The sequence below is a fragment of the Babylonia areolata genome, chromosome 13 (genome assembly GCF_041734735.1).
Source record: "Babylonia areolata isolate BAREFJ2019XMU chromosome 13, ASM4173473v1, whole genome shotgun sequence".
Classification (NCBI taxonomy): Eukaryota; Metazoa; Mollusca; class Gastropoda; order Neogastropoda; family Buccinidae; genus Babylonia; species Babylonia areolata.
The window spans coordinates 12,856,232-12,875,380 of NC_134888.1; the positions used below are offsets into that span (position 1 = coordinate 12,856,232).

General features: G+C 41.9%; 1 protein-coding gene across 1 annotated transcript in view; it reads right to left on the reverse strand.

Annotated features, from left to right (window-relative positions):
- LOC143289340 (transient receptor potential cation channel subfamily M member-like 2) overlaps positions 1–19,149 on the reverse strand; it is a 90,456-nt gene that overhangs the window by 1,505 nt on the left and 69,802 nt on the right. Inside the window, exons 17-18 of the mRNA XM_076598341.1 lie at positions 14,102–14,241; positions 2,753–2,824 (exon numbers count right to left, since the gene is read on the reverse strand). Coding sequence (XP_076454456.1) covers positions 2,753–2,824; positions 14,102–14,241 — 212 coding nt within the window. The remainder of the gene's footprint in view (positions 1–2,752; positions 2,825–14,101; positions 14,242–19,149) is intronic.

The following is a 19,149-nucleotide window of genomic DNA, read 5'->3' on the forward strand; positions in this document are numbered from 1 at the left end:
TGGCGGACTATAAGGGCAGTTTGTTCTACACAAGAACTGGGAAATCTACATGACGGACTATAAGGGCAGTTTGTTCTACATGACGGACTATAAGGGCAGTTTGTTCTACATGACGGACTATAAGGGCAGTTTGTTCTACATGACGGACTATAAGGGCAGTTTGTTCTACACAACAACTGGGGAATCTACATGACGGACTATAAGGGCAGTTTGTTCTACACAACTGGGGAATCTACATGACGGACTATAAGGGCAGTTTGTTCTACACAACAACTGGGGAATCTACATGACGGACTATAAGGGCAGTTTGTTCTATACAACAACTGGGGAATCTACATGACGGACTATAAGGGCAGTTTGTTCTATACAACAACTGGGCCAAGATAGGAGAAACAGCTCTGCCCTTGAGATTTTTTCTTCGAGGAATTTTCAGCATTCTAGATAGGGGCCCACAGCAGCCGAGCATAAGTATCTGGACAGGATACAGATGGAAAGATTGAACTGATTATTTCAGCTGGTCAACGGGAAAAGCGGGTCAACGGGAAAAGCGGAAAAGCGGTCTCTTAAAGAAAAAAAGATTACGTCATCGTCATTATGATGTCATAGTGGCCTTCATAGGCTAATTATCGTCACAGTAGCTGAATGGACCAGGAGAAAAAGTGAAAGGATGTTGAACTCACTTGTGTAAATATTGTCAATCTATGTATATACATGTGTGTGTGTGTGTGTGTGTGTATTCATAGGTGGTATCGGAGATTAGAAAAGAGAGATAAACCACTCGCGGCAGGCCCCTTCTTACTGTCTATAACAGTGCTGAAGCCGTTTTGGGGCACACACGCAGTGCGGAAGGGTGGGGGTAAATCACCCTCTCCTTCCCCACCTGAAGGAAACTGGTCGGTTCTGACGGTTCAGCTGCAGTAAAGCGAAAGTTAAGTTACGCCTGGAATTTTCCACGTGTAGTAAGATTCGCTGTATACAATGAAAACCGATTCATTTTTGCTTTGGTTTTTAGCACGTTTGCATCTGCTTGAATATAGATAATATAAAAAGAAAATAGAGCAGCTCCCCCCACCACCAACTCCCCCCCCCCCCCTCCCCCAGCGCAATGTTGCACATGAGAGAGACAGAACTGAACTGCTTTTTCGTAACGCTACTTTTTCTTCACACTTTCTGGTTTACATCACCATTTCTTCAACAACAACAACAACAAAAATATATATATATATCAAAACATAAAACACATATTCAGCTCTGTCTCTCTTCTAACATCTGTCTATACATACATACATGAATACATATATACATAATTTCATATAGATCTATCAGTATGTAAATCTAAATCTATCTATATGTACATAATCATATATATAATTCATATATATACGAACGCTTCATGTTGCCCGAGCAGACCGTTGTATTGTGCTCTATCTCTCTCTCTAAGTCTCTGTCTCTCTCTCTCTCGGGAGTTTTACATGGCTGTTAAAAGCATCTACGATTCTGTACTTGTATGTGTTCGTGACAAAGGTATTTATTCAGACTTTTTTCAGTGTCCAAGAGGGGTTAAACAAGGTTGTATGCCAAGCACACAGCTGTTTTCCCTTTTCATCAGTGAATTGGCAGTGGAGTTATCAAAGAAGGGGAGACATGGAATACAAATGATACCTGGCGCAACAGATTTGCTCTTAATGCTATTTGCTGATGATGTTGTTCTCTTGTCTGACACACCCATAGGGTTACAAAATCAATTAAATGCCCTTAAGCAAGAAACAGACAGACTACAACAAACAGTGAATCTCGATAAGACCAATATTATAGTTTTCCGCAATGGAGGTCATCTTTCGACTCGTGAAAAATAGTGCTGTGGTGATAGGGAAATAAAAGTAACCAATACATATAAATATTTAGGAATGTTATTCACAACAAAATTGAGTTTGACATCTGCGTGGGATGAAGCAAACAGAAAAGGGAAAAAAGGTGTAATCCAAATTATAAAATCACTCAGGAGACTGCGTTCGACTGACGCTTTCCTTTCGTTTGGGCGGGGCAAAGGCAGCTCATGAATAATGAATGCGTGTCGCGGCGCAGGCTGCCTGGCTTCAGCAATTTCTGCAAGTGGTTTATCTCTCTTTTCTAATCTCCGGTGGTATTGCATGTCTTGTGTCATCCAGAGAGCAGCCTACAGCGTCAAGTGTTCAATCTCAAGACTGAACACTTTTTATGAAGAATCTATCTATCTGTCTATCTGTCTGTCTGTCTATCTATCTATGTTCATATCAATTTATTCAACGTGTGCTTTCGGCAGGAGTGAGATTTCTATGAGGATATGATATGTCTATAAAATAAATATTTAAAAAAAAGAAGAAAAAAAGAAAAGAAAAAAAGAAACACCGGCACATTTTCACGACAAAAACTGCTCAAAACTGGTTTGGTCTTTTTGTGTGCCAAAGGGAGTTCAGCTCTTCACATGGTATAAAGGCAATTACCCGGTATAAAGTAGTACATGCGAGGTTCAAAACGCTCCTCCCAGTATTAGTCCGACTGCGATGGCGGTTGCCTATCTACAGTACAACTATTCCTTCAAAATGATAGGAAGTATTAGTGTTTGATTTTACTTAAATGCAAGTAAAATAAAACTAAACACGAAGAAGAAGATCAACAACCAGAACAGAGATACAGAGGAAGGAAAGAACAAAAACAACAACAGTAACAACAACAACATCAATGATGACAATAACCATCGACGTCACCTTACCGTCTGCATTTCGGCTTTCCCGTGTGGTGCGCACATACATCTTTATCATCTCTTTTTCGAACCGGCACAGATCTGGGAAAACAGGCAGCAAGTAATATTCAAATCATCCTACAACCCATCAACAAACCAGTCAACTAGCCACTGTAATGTCATAGTTTAAGACTTTTTTTTGCGAACATTATCATGATTCAAACACATTCAAAAACAAAATTAATGCTGTCTTGATCTGGACTTTTACTTTCTTTTTTTTTTCCCATAACGTCCTACCCCCCCCCCCCCCCCCCCCCCCAACAAACTAGACGAGAGGACAGGCAATGACACTGCGAAGACAACGGACCCAAACACAAATGAGAAATGTCAAATCAATTTGTGGGACAGGGGTTGGGTACTGGAAGAAGGGGTTGGAGCGAAATGATTTTTTCCCTAAAAAAATTGTCAGAAACTAACTGGAAGAAAGAGACAACCAATACAGCAGAAGCTCCGTTTTTAGCATGTCCGTGAACACTGACATTTCTGAACTGAAACTGACATTTCCAAAACGTCTCAGATCCACGACGTAGTCAGGTGGGTGTGATGAGGACGTGATGCACATACTAATAAATAAATACTCAGTGTGTTGTAGAAATTACACACCCAGTACACACTGCAGAACTAGATGAACTGATGCAAATTTGCGCGCCTTAACTTGGAAATTGATTAAATCAGAAACTACGACACATAAATACATGAATAAGATTTCAGCTGGTAAAAAATACTAACTACTTCAAGTATCAGATATTATTTTTTCTGTATCTTGCAAAACAAGAGATAAAACGGAATTTTTTTTTTTTTTTACTTTACAAACAAGCTCTATTTCCCATCACGTGCAGCTAATTTGAGCACTCGGTGCATGCAATATGAGCAGGGGTGCTGAATATACTTTCATGACTCTCATGCACCCAATTTACTGACACAGCAAAATAAACAAATCAACGTCAAAATAAAACATCACGAAACATAAAAGCGCCAAAACGTAAGCAATTACTACTTGTTAATATCATCAGTCATGTGATGCCTTGTGGTGGTGTGTCCATCGAGATCGATGATGACCATCGTTGTCATCCAGCTGGGGGATGGGGGGAGGGTGGTGGTGGGGTGGGGGGCAGGATGCTCATGAATCTATCTGTGAATGCGCAGATGGCTGAATAGTCCAATCTGCGCACGAAACGTTCGCTGACAGTTGGGGCAGACCAAGACAGGCATACCATTGTCAGGGAGCTTGTTTGCCCGTGACTTTCTGGCCTGCCTCTTCTGAACAGCTGCAGCAGTCCTGTTGGCCTCGCACAACTTGGCGCCTTTGTGCACAGCAGCGTGCCATTTGTCACGGTCTACTGCAGATTCCTCCCAGGAGTCAGGGTTGATATCAAACGCTTTCAGAGAGACTTTCAGAGTATCTCTGAAGCGCTTCTTCTGACCTCCGTGTGATCTCTTCCGTTGTTGCAGTTCGCCATAGAAGAGCCTTTTGGGCAGCCGATGGTCTGGCATGCGCGCCACGTGTCCAGCCCAGCGAAGCTGGGACTGCATCAGGATGGTGAAGATGCTGGGAAGGGTGGCTTTTGCAAGCACCTCTGTGTCTGCGGTCTTGTCTTGCCACTTGATGTTCAGTAGCTTCCTGAGGCATGTTGTGTGGAAGTGGTTCAGCTTCTTGGCATGTCGTTGGTACACTGTCCAAGTTTCGCAGGCGTACAGTAGTGTGGGGAGAACTACTGCTCTGTAGACCTTTAGCTTGGTCTCAAGACTAATGCCTCTTCTGTTCCAGACATTTGCATTGAGTCTACCAAAAGTTGCGCTTGCTCTTGCAATCCTGACGTTCACTTCATCGTCGATGGTCGCATTTCGTGACAGTGTGCTGCCAAGGTATGTGAACCGCTCCACCGCACTGAGTCTCTGACCGTTGACTGTGATGTTGGGCTCAACGTAGGGTTTCCCTGGGGCTGGCTGATGGAGAACTTCAGTTTTCCTCGTGCTGATGGTAAGGCCGAAGTTCCTGCTGGCAGTGGCAAACTTGTCGACGCTGAGTTGCATGTCAGCTTCAGATCCAGCGTTGAGGGCACAATCATCAGCAAACAAAAAGTCTCTGATGATGTCTGTCATGACCTTCGTTTTTGCTTGAAGCCTTCTGAGGTTAAACAACTTGCCATCTGTTCGGTACTTTAGGCCGATTCCAGCATCGCCATCTCTGAAGGCATCAGTAAGCATTGCAGAGAACATGAGGCTGAACAGCGTTGGAGCCAGGACGCAGCCTTGCTTGACACCATTTGTGACAGCAAAAGGAGCAGATATTTCGCCTTTGTCCTGGACTCGAGCCTGCATGCCTTCACGGAATTGGCTGACCAAGGAAATAAATTTCCGAGGGCATCCGTACTTGGCCATGATCTTCCACAGTCCCTCTCTACTCACGGTGTCGAAGGCCTTAGTGAGGTCGACATAGGTGGAGAACAGATCAGCATTTTGCTCCTGACATTTCTCTTGCAGCTGCCTTGCAGCAAACACCATGTCGGTAGTTCCGCGCTCTTTCCGGAATCCACATTGGCTCTCAGGCAAATGACCTTGGTCAAGGTGTGCTGTGAGGCGGTTTAGTAGGATCCTGGCAAGTACCTTGCCTGCGATGGAGAGCAAGGAAATGCCCCGATGGTTATCACAGGCTTGCCGGTTCCCCTTTCGCTTGTACAAGTGAATGATAGATGCATCTTTGAAATCCTGGGGGATCGTCTCTTCTTTCCACATGAGTGAGTACAGCTGATGGAGCTTCTCAGTCAGCACAGTGCCTCCATCTTTGTAGACCTCTGCTGGTATGGAGTCTGAGCCAGGTGCTTTGCCACTGGATAGCAGACAGATTGCTTTCTGGGTCTCAAGAGGTGTTGGCGGATCGTCCAGAGCTTCGTTGATGGGGACTTGTGGGAGACGGTCTATGGCTTCATCATTTATGGAGGAAGGGCGATTTAAGACACTGTTGAAGTGCTCAGCCCAGCGTTCGAGAATTTTCTCCTTCTCTGTGATCAAGGTATTCCCATCTGCACTGAGGAGGGGGGATGATCCTGAGGATGTGGGGCCGTAGACTTCTTTTAAGCCATCATAGAACCTCTTCATATCGTGCCTGTCAGCATATCCCTGGATCTCATCAGCTTTGTCACTCAGCCACTTATCCTGCATCTGGCGTAACTTTTGCTGAACAGTCCTGCGGATGGCATCGTATGCATCCTTTTTTGATGTGGACTTTGGGTTGCTCAGGTAGGCTTGATGCAGACGGCGTTTCTCATCCAGAAGCTGCTTGATTTCATCACAGTTTTCATCAAACCAGTCTTTGTGCTTTCTGGTCATGGGTCCCAGGGTCTCTGATCAGCTCACGCAGGGTCCTCCAGTCAGACTCCACATTCTGGTTGTCCAGAGAGGCGGATTCCAGACGATCTTCCAGCAGCTCCACAAAGGACTGTTTGATGGTGATGTTTTTCAGCTTTCATTTTGGATGACTGATGACTTGCGCGATGAGTTTGTTTAAAGTGAAGAGGAGTTGCGCAACGTCGACCTCACTCTCTCGTCCGGGTCCACCAATTTCCAGTGGCAAGACTAAGTCGAGACGACTGGAGGATGAGCACGGATGCAGTGGATGACCAAGATATCCTTTCGGTGTCTCATCTTGCTCTCTGCACTCCACAGTGCGTTGCTGTAACCACCTTCCTCTCCGTTGAACTGATAGGTTTCTTCCGCAGATTCTGCCGGATCCAGACTTCGCATGCATGGGTAGACACACCCCGGGGGCCAACTGCGTGTGGCATGCACACAGCACGGTGGAGCTAGATGGCCGTCGGTGGCTCTCCTGAGCCAACTCCATAAGGGTGTCTAGCCACTCGCCTCACCAGTCCCGGAAGGGAGTGGTGGGAGTGCCGGTTTAGTCGCCGGCAACCCGACCCTGAACAGGTTGTACTGGATTACAGGTTACCAGTAGCAGATCTAATGACCTGACCTGACACATATATATTATATGTGTGTGTGTATGTGTATGTGTGTGTGTGTATGTATATATATATATATATATATATTTTTTTTTTTTATACACACACACACACACACACACACATACATATTCAAATCCATTGAAGACATATTCTGATTGTGATGCCTTGTACACACAGACAAAACGGAGGGTATGCATGCCTGCTTTCGTGATGGACCTTTCTTCGCTTGCAGAGCGAGAAGTAGGTCATACACAGTCATGCGCACCCCACCACCATAACTGGCTTCTCTGAGTTTGCACTGCCTTTGTTCGGACAACTTTTCGGCAGAGTTTATAAATGGATCAGTTCGAATACGTAATGGCAGAGATGTGACAAGAAACACGCTCAAATTAAACATGACAGACTAAAACAAATAATGTGTGTAATTATAAAACCAAATATATCTTGTAAATGTGCAAAAATAGTCACCGAAAATGTTCAAAATCCTTTCGTCAGAACAGCGATTTCCACGACGAAATTAGAGCCTTACGGTGACGGGGGGGAATGGAGACGCGCATGCGCATGCGTTTCTCGCTAAAAAATAACCGGGGAACCTCCGCGAAAACCAGACGAAAGTGGGTCTGCACACTCTCGCTATAGACGCACAAACACGCTTACATGCAAACGTGAACACCCTGCCCAATTTATCAACAACCGATGTTCCCAAGTTAGCATCAGTGTTCTTATTATGCGTTTTGTCACACTACGAAAACGACATGCGCGTTTGACGTTAAAAACTGACTTCTTAGACTGATAAAATGTTGCTATGTTAGGCCTAGTGGGTTACAATTGTTCTTAAATTTCAGTAATGCAGCGAAGGCTTAAACTATTCTGAAGACCGGATTTTACATAAGAGAAGATGAAATTCGTGAAAATGTCTTTAAATTTCTTCCCGCCAAAGTATCGACTGGAAATTTCTGACGTGGGATAAACACATGAAGTGCATTCCTGCTCTCAGCATCGAAGTCGACTCATGCTGTTGGGTGGCTGGAACAACGGGGTGCTCATGTTTTCAACACGCTCAAATTACCTGCACTTCACCCATGTCGGGTTTCAGTTCTAAGTTTCCTTGTTCACTGTACAAATTATTCTCATTGTTGTCATTTTGAACTTCTCTCAGGTACAAATAGAATAGAATAGAATAGATTTTATTGTCATGAAACCGTAAGGTTTATAAGACACAAGTGCAATGGTAAATGAATGAACGAAGGAAAAAAACATACAATTAATCAATCAGTTAATGCAGTAAATTGCAGCAGCATTCATAAACAAATTTTCCCAATCTTGTTTGTATATATTCATCATCTGTTAGCATCACCTGACTGGGAATATGTCCTGTGTTATTCGAATTTTGAATATCCTTTAAAAATTGTTGCCTTAAGGTTTTATATTTAATGCAATGATCAAGAAGATGGATTTCGTCTTCTAGGATGTTACACTTATTGCACAATCTGTCTTCTTGTGGAATATTTAAATATCTACCTTTCTCAATCTTTAGGTCAGGCGCGCTTATTCTGAGTTTCGTTAAAGCTTGTCTGTGTTTTGTATCTGATATATTTAAAAGATAGGTTTCAGTTTTGTACTCTGCTACAATCGTATTGTAAAATTTTAGCTTTAATGTTTTTTCTCTTTCCAGTATTTGATATATTCATTTTCTAATTTTTTATACACTACGTATTTCAGTCTATGTACGCTGAATGTGAATTGATTTTTCCAAATGTGATTAACTCTCTCCATACGAACGGCGAAAGAGACGACGTTAACAGCGTTTCACCCCAATTACCATCATCAAAATATTGCAAGCGGAAGGCTCTTGTACTGAAGAAGTAAATGTTGACAAAGAATACCACGATTCTGACGACGGAAGCTAAAGGTTGGGTCATTCAGACACCCACTGGACATACGAGGGGTCTGTGTAGACGAGAAGAGAGGACTGGCCGTACTGAGTGAGTTAAGGCCTATAATTTCGAGTATCTTTTTTTAACAAATATCAACCATGGGGAAGTTGTATTTTCTTGTTGGTACATGGACTTATAGATTTTGTTGATGAGGGAAGTTTCTGGTAATTGAATAATGTGAATCCAGTATGTAATAATTTGGCACATTATCTTTAAACTTATTGGGAATCTGCCCAGTTCACCTAACACAGGAAGCACCATGCTTTTTTGTGTACTCCAAGTATTTGCTTACAGAATTTAATGTGTAATTTTTCATGTGGAAACTTATTCGATAAGCAGTCGTCAAAAAGATGTGCTAAATCGAAAGAATCATCCGGTTTGACTTGGTAAGGTAACCATACCTCCGCCCCATAAACCGATATTGGCGTTATCAAAGTATCATATAGTTTAGATATGGTACCTGGATTGATGTTGATAGTTTTGAATGTTCTTCGTAAAGTATGCAATGCTTTGTTTGCTTGTTTAGTTAGGTGTTCCTGTGCTCTTATCAGACTTCCACTTTTGTGGAATATAACTCCTAAATATTTATATTCTTCTGCTGTTTGTATTATATCTTCCCCACAGTAGAAATATATTGGTACTTTTGGGTCAGATCTTGTAAAGATTACCACTTTCGTTTTTTCTCTATTAATTTTTAATCGCGAACTATGCCAATATGTGTTCAAATTATGTAATTTTTGTTGCAATCCTTTTCTTGTTAAAGACAGAATAACCAGATCATCAGCATAAAGTAAACATGGTACATTGCTGGGTGAAACAGCATTGAATTTTGGAGAATCGTTACTTTCCATAGATTTTACAATATCATCTATGAAAATATTAAATAAAGTTGGGCTTAGTGTATTGCCCTGTTGTACACCCTTCTGTACAGTTATTTCTGTGCTGAGACCTTCGTATGAATTTATTTGAATTTTGGAATTATCATACATGTCTTTAATTATATCAAAGCTTTTTCCAGTTATGCCCATTCTTTTCAACTTTAGGAACAGGGCATCGTGCCAAACATTATCAAAGGCTTTTTCAAAATCTACAAAACAACCGTATAATCTACCATTTTTTTTATTTTTATTACTTCATTAATGATCTGTTTTAGAATGAAGATTTGATCAGTTGTTCTGTAGTGTTTCCGAAATCCAATTTGTTCCTTTGTTAGGCGTTCACCTTGTTCTAGGTACTCAGTTATTCGATTATTTAATATTGTGCAGAATATTTTCCCAAGGTATTGGTTAAGGTTATTCCCCGATAATTATTTGGATCTCCCGGGTTCCCATTTTTATACAATGGAATGTTTAAACCATTTTTCCAACATTCTGGATATATACCTTGAGTGAAAATAATGTTAAACATTTTTTGAATGACATGGATAGTTATTGGAAGACTTGTTTTGACCATTTCGATTGTAATGCCGTCCAATCCTGGTGATTTATTATTTGTTTGATGCTTGCACGCTTTCTTGATTTCTTTGTTTGATATTGTTAAGTTGATATTTGAAAGCAGACTCTCATCTGTTTGACTCTTTTTAAGTTCGTTTCTGATTTTTTGCCTTTGTTTTTCTTCTACATTCACCGCTTTGCCAATGAGCTTTTCCAGATGTGACATCCATATGGATGTATTCAACTGATATTTGCGTGTGGCATTCTCGCCTGCAGTTTGTAAACTTTATAATGTTTTCCAGGCGGTGTTTGGATCTTTATAAAGGACGTCGCTGATTTTATTGGCAAGATCATTTGTGTACATTCTTTTCTTTCGTCTTAACAGTCTATTATAGATCTTACGTTTGGAAAAAATATTTTTTGCATAGGGATTTATTATATGGATGCCTATTTATGGCATTCAGTATTGATCTAAGATCTTTCCTGTGTTCATAACATTCACAATCAAACCATTTTTTTAAATGCTTTTTTCTTTTGCGCTTACGAACGTTTGTTTTCTTCCTAAGACTTACATTAGCCGCATATTTCATCATTTGTGTAAAATCATTAATAGTATTGTTTAGTGCTAGTTTAGAAATACCGGTATCATGTTCAATATATGTATCTAATCTTTGTTCTATTTGAACAAGTTGGGTTTTTATCCATGGCATTTTGAAAGCTCTTAAATATTTCTCGTCTGAGAAGGCATCCCATAAGTATCGGTGTGTGACGTCTTCAGCTTTAAATGTTTCTTTTCGTGACGTTTTAACTGATACCGAATTCCTTTCTGATTTTGTCGAAAATCCAGTTACGAAAAAAACTTACTTCCATCGGACAGTGATCTGAAAAAGATTTAAGGGGATGAACTTTCATATGTAAGATGTCTTTTTTCATAGTGGTAGAACAAATAAAATAGTCAAGAACACTACAGCCATTTGGACTATAGCATGTAAAGTGTCCATCTAAATCACCCAGTGTTCTTCCATTGAGGATACACAAATTATTGTCAATGCATATGGACACCAGTCTTCTACCAGCTTTTCGCACATAGCCATCCATTGAATTTCTGTTGTATATCAAATCACATGTGGCTGAGGTCGAATACTGGGGGCTGAGGGGAATCTTGGAGAAAGTGCAGTTCATTTTCAAGCTTGTTTGGACACAAAAGAATTACTATTGGCTGATGTATACCTACTATCAATTAACCGAACAAAACTTTTAAGACCCGGTTCGTTTCTGCCCAGTCCTAGTCTGATTTGTGCATCTCTGTACCTTTGGACTGGAAAATCATTCATGTAGTGTTCTGCTACTTTGACTTTCTTGAAAAGATGATAAACATGAAAACATTCACTGCTTTGTAATTGTTTTCATGACTGCTTCAAGTTGTCTTGAGATCCAAGAGATTCAAGGCAGTCTTTAATGCCTTTGTCCAGTTATCTGAAACCCTGGAGGTTGAGTTATAATAAGAGCTTGTAGCACAACAAGAGCTTGTTTTGGAAATCTTGCTATTGGCATTTTACAAAACCTAAACCAGCAGCGAAGAGAACTTAGGATGCTGTCAATGACATGGGGATACCCCCCTGTTTCTCCGTAAAGCATGTGATTCGTAGTTTTATCACTAATATTTAGAAATATATTCAGAAAACGATGTGTTGTATGGAGTGCCGAAATATTAGTGGTAACCTATATTTCTGAGGCATACAGAAGCATGGGTTTGATCTGAGAATCAAAAGATTATAAAAACAACAACCAGGAGTTGTGTCAAAACTTTCATGTGCCCATATTATCTTCATTAAGTCTATAACTTTGAAGATGATTCACCCCATACATGTCTATGGAAAGAATATGAATTTATTTACGACTTCTATTTCTGTGTTGTCATAATACAATTTCTCTCCCTCTTCCTTTTCTGAAAAATCACTTCAGTTTTGTCGATATTTGCTGTTGAATCGACTGCCTTTGAAGCTTTCTGTAAATTATAAATTTGAAGTCATAATCATACGTATCGATGACATAAAAATAGAATGCCGTCAACAAGTAACTGAAGGTAAGTTTTTTTGACGGTCCTGCCGATGATACTGTGCTCAGAGAGGTCTGAACAGGCTTGGACATAACAGTCAGTGACATCAGACTGGCTTGAGTCAAGGCGAAGACGACGATACACTCGAACACGTACGATCCGTACTTGATTTGGACTTGTCCGGAAATGATTATCGTGTACAGTGCGCCCAAAATGGGTATGGCGAATTGGTTGTGATTTATGAAAATCCAAAAGCGCTAATCAAGAGGGAAATTTCGAAACTTTGACAGATCTATATATGATTATCAAAACAATGAAATGCCGATCGATGAGGGTTGCTGATGACAGAATTTTCCGTTTCCAGCCCACAACTTATGGTTCAACAAACAATCGTTTCTGTGATGAGCAAAAATATGATTTGGATCGTTAAATGTGAGTACTGGTGACCCCACCTCCACTCCCTTCTCCCCCACCCCCGGCATGACCTGATTTGTTGTTCAGCAGGAATCAAACGTGACCCATCAAGGCTTGGACTTCTTAGCTCAGACTGACGTCATTTTTGTTCTTACAAATAAAAAGGAGAAGTTAATAAATATATAAATAAATAAATAAATAAGCAGACAGATAAATAGATAAACGAATAAATACTAAATAAGTTAAAAAAAAAAGAATACATAAATAAATATTTTACAAATAGAAAATCGATCCAGAGGGGAGAATCGTTTATTTCTGTGTCGCCAAAAACAAGTCTAAAAGAATAACATTTCCGCATAACATCATGGCCATACGCATTGCGTGCTAAGTAAAATCGACAATATTCCACGCAAGGCAAGTAATATCGTTGCTTGCTGATATTTGGCCAAGCATGTTTGGAAACATTCTTCAGCCATCACCCAACAACACATCATGGGTATTATTCTCACAATAATCTTTCTTTCTTTTTTCCATACGGACTTCTGTTCATGCAACAACTTGGGCACAAGTGTAACAGAGCATGTACTGTTACGATTATAGTAAAGTAAGGGAAAGTTATTTGAAAACTATTGCAAACAATAACGAAGGGTGAAATGTATACTGAGGGGGACAGCAAACTTTGATAAATGAAAATATACAACAAATACAATAAAATCTCCGCTCTTCCTCTGACTGTTACCTTTTGAAACTTCCTCGTGTCAATACAAGAACCTATGGTGAACGTTTTTTCTTCTTTGCTGCTCCTCACATCTGGAACAACCTTCCTCATCATATCCGTGCATCTGGTTCTATTTCTGCTTTTCGCTCATCATTTCGAAACCTATCTATAAGCACTCTCAGCTTCCTTGTTCTCCAACATCATCAATTCAGCTCACTTTGGATGTATGTAGAGTGGGGAAGGGAGTGTGTGTGTGTGTGTGTGTGAGGGTGAGGGTGAGGGTTAGGGGTTTTGAGTAAGAGTGGTCATGAATGTTTTATGTAACTTGTAATACTTTTCTTTCATGTAAAACGCCCTGAGCTCTTAGAGAGGAAGGGCAATATATGAATGTACATTATTATTATTATTATTGTTATTATTATTATTATTATTATTTTATTATAATCATTATTATTATCATTAGTATTATTATCATGATTAGTATTATTATTAAATGTTGTTCTCCCTTTGACTTTCATAACCAAGGAACCATTGCCATTCTTTCCGTTTTGCCCAAACGCCTTGACAGCGCTTGGGTTTTTCCCCCAGCCTCACCAGATTGCTTCCTGTCAGATCTGTAAGACGGGGATCTATGCCACTGGAAAATAAAGATATCAAAGTGTTCAGTGCTGTTTCGAGCAGAATTTCACGGTAAAACTAATGGTGAAACTCAGTACCAGACTGCTGCTGCTGCTGCCACTACAACAACAGCTATTACTGCTGCTACTACTACTACTACTACTACTACTACTACCTTTGAAAGGAATGCATTTCGTTTTCCTCATGTTGTATCTGACGGTGAAGTTGAAGTAGGAGAATCTATTCGTCACCATGCGCATCAGCTCGTACAGAGCGATTACTCGTGAGTTCTGCTCCACTTTCTGGAAACTGCAACTGGTCACAGAAAAATCACTCGATGAAAGAGAGGGACAGAGATAGGGAAAGTGGGGGTATGGAAGGGAGGGGGGTGGGTAGAGGGGGGATAGATAGAGAGGGATGGGGAAGGAAGAAAGGGGGGGGGGTGAGTACAGAGGGACAACAAGAGAGAAAAGAACGAGAACAGGAACAAGCTGTGTCCAGCAACAGAACAGAACAGGAACAAGCTGTGTCCAGCAACAGAACACAACAGAACAGAAACAAGCTGTGTCCAGCAACACAACACAACAGGAACAAGCTGTGTCCAGCAACAGAACACAACAGAACAGAAACAAGCTGTGTCCAGCAACACAACACAACAGGAACAAGCTGTGTCCAGCAACAGAACAGAACAAAAACAAGCTGTGTCCAGCAACAGAACAGAACAAAAACAAGCTGTGTCCAGCAACAGAACAGAACAAAAACAAGCTGTGTCCAGCAACAGAACAAAAACAAGCTGTGTCCAGCAACAGAACAGAACAAAAACAAGCTGTGTCCAGCAACAGAACAGAACAAAAACAAGCTGTGTCCAGCAACAGAACAGAACAGGAACAAGCTGTGTCCAGCAACAGAACAGAACAGGAACAAGCTGTGTCCAGCAACAGAACAGAACAAAAACAAGCTGTGTCCACCAACAGAACAGAACAAAAACAAGCTGTGTCCAGCAACAGAACAGAACAAAAACAAGCTGTGTCCAGCAACAGAACAGAACAGAAACAAGCTGTGTCCAGCAACAGAACACAACAGAAACAAGCTGTGTCCAGCAACAGAACAGAACAAAAACAAGCTGTGTCCAGCAACAGAACAGAACAAAAACAAGCTGTGTCCAGCAACAGAACACAACAGAACAGAAACAAGCTGTGTCCAGCAACAGAACACAACAGAACAGGAACAAGCTGTGTCCAGCAACAGAACACAACAGAACAGAAACAAGCTGTGTCCAGCAACAGAACACAACAGAACAGAAACAAGCTGTGTCCAGCAACAGAACACAACAGAAAAGGAACAAGCTGTGTCCAGCAACAGAACAGAACAAAAACAAGCTGTGTCCAGCAACAGAACAGAACAGAACAGGAACACGCTGTGTCCAGCGACAGAACACAACAGAACAGGAACACGCTGTGTCCAGCGACAGAACACAACAGAACAGGAACACGCTGTGTCCAGCGTCAGAACACAACAGAACAGGAACACGCTGTGTCCAGCGTCAGAACACAATAGAACAGGAACACGCTGTGTCCAGCGTCAGAACACAACAGGAACAAGCTGTGTCCAGCAACAGAACAGAACAGGAACACGCTGTGTCCAGCGTCAGAACAGAACAGAACAGAACAGGAACACGCTGTGTCCAGCGTCAGAACACAACAGGAACAAGCTGTGTCCAGCAACAGAACAGAACAGGAACACGCTGTGTCCAGCGTCAGAACAGAACAGAACAGAACAGGAACAAGCGGCTTCCAGCAACAGAACAGAACAGAACAGGAACAAGCTGTGTCCAGCAACAGAACAGAACAGAACAGGAACAAGCTGCTTCCAGCAACAGAACAGAACAGAACAGAACATGAACAAGCTGTGTCCAGCGTCAGAACAGAACAGAACAGGAACAAGCTGTGTCCAGCGACAGAACAGAACAGAACAGAACAGGAACAAGCTGTGTCCAGCGTCAGAACACAACAGGAACACGCTGTGTCCAGCGACAGAACAGAACAGAACAGGAACAAGCTGTGTCCAGCAACAGAACAGAACAGAACAGGAACAAGCTGTGTCCAGCGTCAGAACAGAACAGAACAGGAACACGCTGTGTCCAGCGTCAGAACAGAACAGAACAGGAACAAGCTGTGTCCAGCCTCAGAACAGAACAGAACAGAACAGGAACAAGCTGTGTCAAGCTTCAGAACAGAACAGAACAGGAACACGCTGTGTCCAGCGTCAGAACAGAACAGAACAGGAACAAGCTGTGTCCAGCGTCAGAACAGAACAGAACAGGAACACGCTGTGTCCAGCAACAGAACAGAACAGGAACAAGCTGTGTCCAGCGTCAGAACAGAACAGAACAGGAACAAGCTGTTTCCAGCGTCAGAACAGAACAGGAACACGCTGTGTCCAGCGTCAGAACAGAACAGAACAGAACAGGAACAAGCTGTGTCCAGCGTCAGAACCGAACAGAACAGGAACAAGCTGTGTCCAGCGTCAGAACCGAACAGGAACATGCTGTGTCCAGCGTCAGAACAGAACAGAACAGGAACAAGCGGTGTCCAGCGTCAGAACAGAACAGAACAGGAACAAGCTGTGTCCAGCAACAGAACAGAACAGAACAGGAACAAGCTGTGTCCAGCGTCAGAACACAACTGAACAGGAACAAGCTGTGTCCAGTGTCAGAACAGAACAGGAACACGCTGTGTCCAGCGTCAGAACAGAACAGAACAGGAACAAGCTGTGTCCAGCGTCAGAACAGAACAGAACAGGAACAAGCTGTGTCCAGCGTCAGAACAGAACAGAACAGGAACACGCTGTGTCCAGCAACAGAACAGAACAGAACAGGAACACGCTGTGTCCAGCAACAGAACAGAACAGAACAGGAACACGCTGTGTCCAGCAACAGAACAGAACAGGAACAAGCTGTGTCCAGCGTCAGAACAGAACAGGAACACGCTGTGTCCAGCGACAGAACAGAACAGAACAGGAACAAGCTGTGTCCAGCGTCAGAACAGAACAGAACAGGAACACGCTGTGTCCAGCAACAGAACAGAACAGGAACACGCTGTGTCCAGCGACAGAACAGAACAGAACAGGAACAAGCTGTGTCCAGCATCAGAACACAACAGAACAGGAACACGCTGTGTCCAGCGTCAGAACAGAACAGGAACAAGCTGTGTCCAGCGTCAGAACAGAACAGAACAGAACAGGAACAAGCTGTGTCCAGCGTCAGAACAGAGCAGAACAGAACAGGAACAAGCTGTGTCCAGCGTCAGAACCGAACAGGAACACGCTGTATCTTGTGACAGAACACAACAGAACAGGAACACGCTGTGTCTAGTTACAGAACAGAACAGAACAGGAACACGCTGTGTCTAGTTACAGAACGGAACAGAACAGGAACACGCTGTGTCTAGTTACAGAACACAACAGAACAGGAACACGCTGTATCTTGTGACAGAACACAACAGAACAGGAACACGCTGTGTCTAGTTACAGAACAGAACAGAACAGGAACACGCTGTGTCTAGTTACAGAACAGAACAGAACAGGAACACGCTGTGTCTAGTTACAGAACAGAACAGGAATACGCTGTGTCTAGTTACAGAACACAACAGGAATACGCTGTGTCTAGTTACAGAACGGAACAGAACAGAACTGGATCTTTTGTTTTTGTGTGTGTTTTTTTCTTTCTTTTTCATGTTGTCCGAAAAATCTATTACAAAATTATACATTTGGGAAGCATGTGAAGATGATGGGTCAGAAGTAACTTTCCTGTTTTGCATGAAAGCAGCCATGAAGGGCGGTTTGTATTTGTTTGTACATCATCAAGTGATGTTGATGTGTGTATTTGTTTGTACATTATTGAGTGATGTTGTATTTGTACATTAGAGTGATGTTGGTGTGTGTATTGTTTTGTACATTATCGAGTGATACAAAAAACAAGAGGAAAAAACTATGACCCCACTCGGTACATGAGAAGTTATGTACATCGACTCGTAGAGTCTTCAAAGCAACTGAAGATAGCAGCAGTCACAAGTGCAGTTTTCAGGTTGTTGAATAAAATTCACTTGTCTTGAGAACAGTTCACTGCTGGTTGGAAAAGGTGGATGGGTGAAGGAAGTGAGAGAGAGTCTAGACAGTGCGAGGAAAGGGGGCGGGGGAAGAGGAAAAAGAGGGGGAGGGGAGTGAAGGAGGAAATGGGCAGGGTGGGGATGAGGGAAGCTGTGATTTGGTTTTGTCCTTGATGTTAAGGCCATGGCCACGCCATGCTGCTATCTTCAGTTGCTTTGAAGACTCTACGAGTCGAAGTACTCAACTTCTCCTCTCCCAAGTGGGTTCATAATTTTTTCCTCTTGTTTTTTGTATCCTGTTTTGAAAGAAACCAGGCAGTCAAACCCTTTTTTTTTAATACCATCATCGAGTGATGTTGGTGTGTGTATTTGTACATTATCGAGTGACATTGTATTTTTTGTACATTATCGAGTGATGTTGATGTGTGTGTTTGAGGAAAGAAGAGAACAACCTAAACAGACTATCATGTCCATTTGAATATTAACATTACGCTCTTTGACTTCAATTCATGTTGTTTGTAAATGCATCTATGTAGATGACATTACTATAATCATTTTCACAAATACAATAGGTCAGTTAAAAACACTGACATGTCCACTCACTAGACGTCAGACGGATACAAAACCTACCTGAATTTTAAAAAAACAACAACAACAAAAAACAAAAAACTTGAACAGAACAGGAACAAGAACAAGATATGCTAATGACATTGGCCTACAGCACCCGTCCTAATGACTTCACGGTAAAAAAAAAAACGGACTACAACAGAGCAAGAGGCGAAACTAGTAAAAGGGACGGGCAGCCAGCGAACTAGAAAGACACGGACTGACAGGGAAGCACACTGAAAAATAAAGACACGGACTGACAGGGAAGCACACTGAAAAATAAAGACACGGACTGATAGTGAAGCACACTGAAAAATAAAGACACGGACTGACAGGGAAGCACACTGAAAAATAAAGACACGGACTGATAGTGAAGCACACTGAAAAATAAAGACACGGACTGATAGTGAAGCACACTGAAAAATAAAGACACGGACTGACAGGGAAGCACACTGAAAAATAAAGACACGGACTGACAGGGAAGCCCACTGAAAAATAAAGACACGGACTG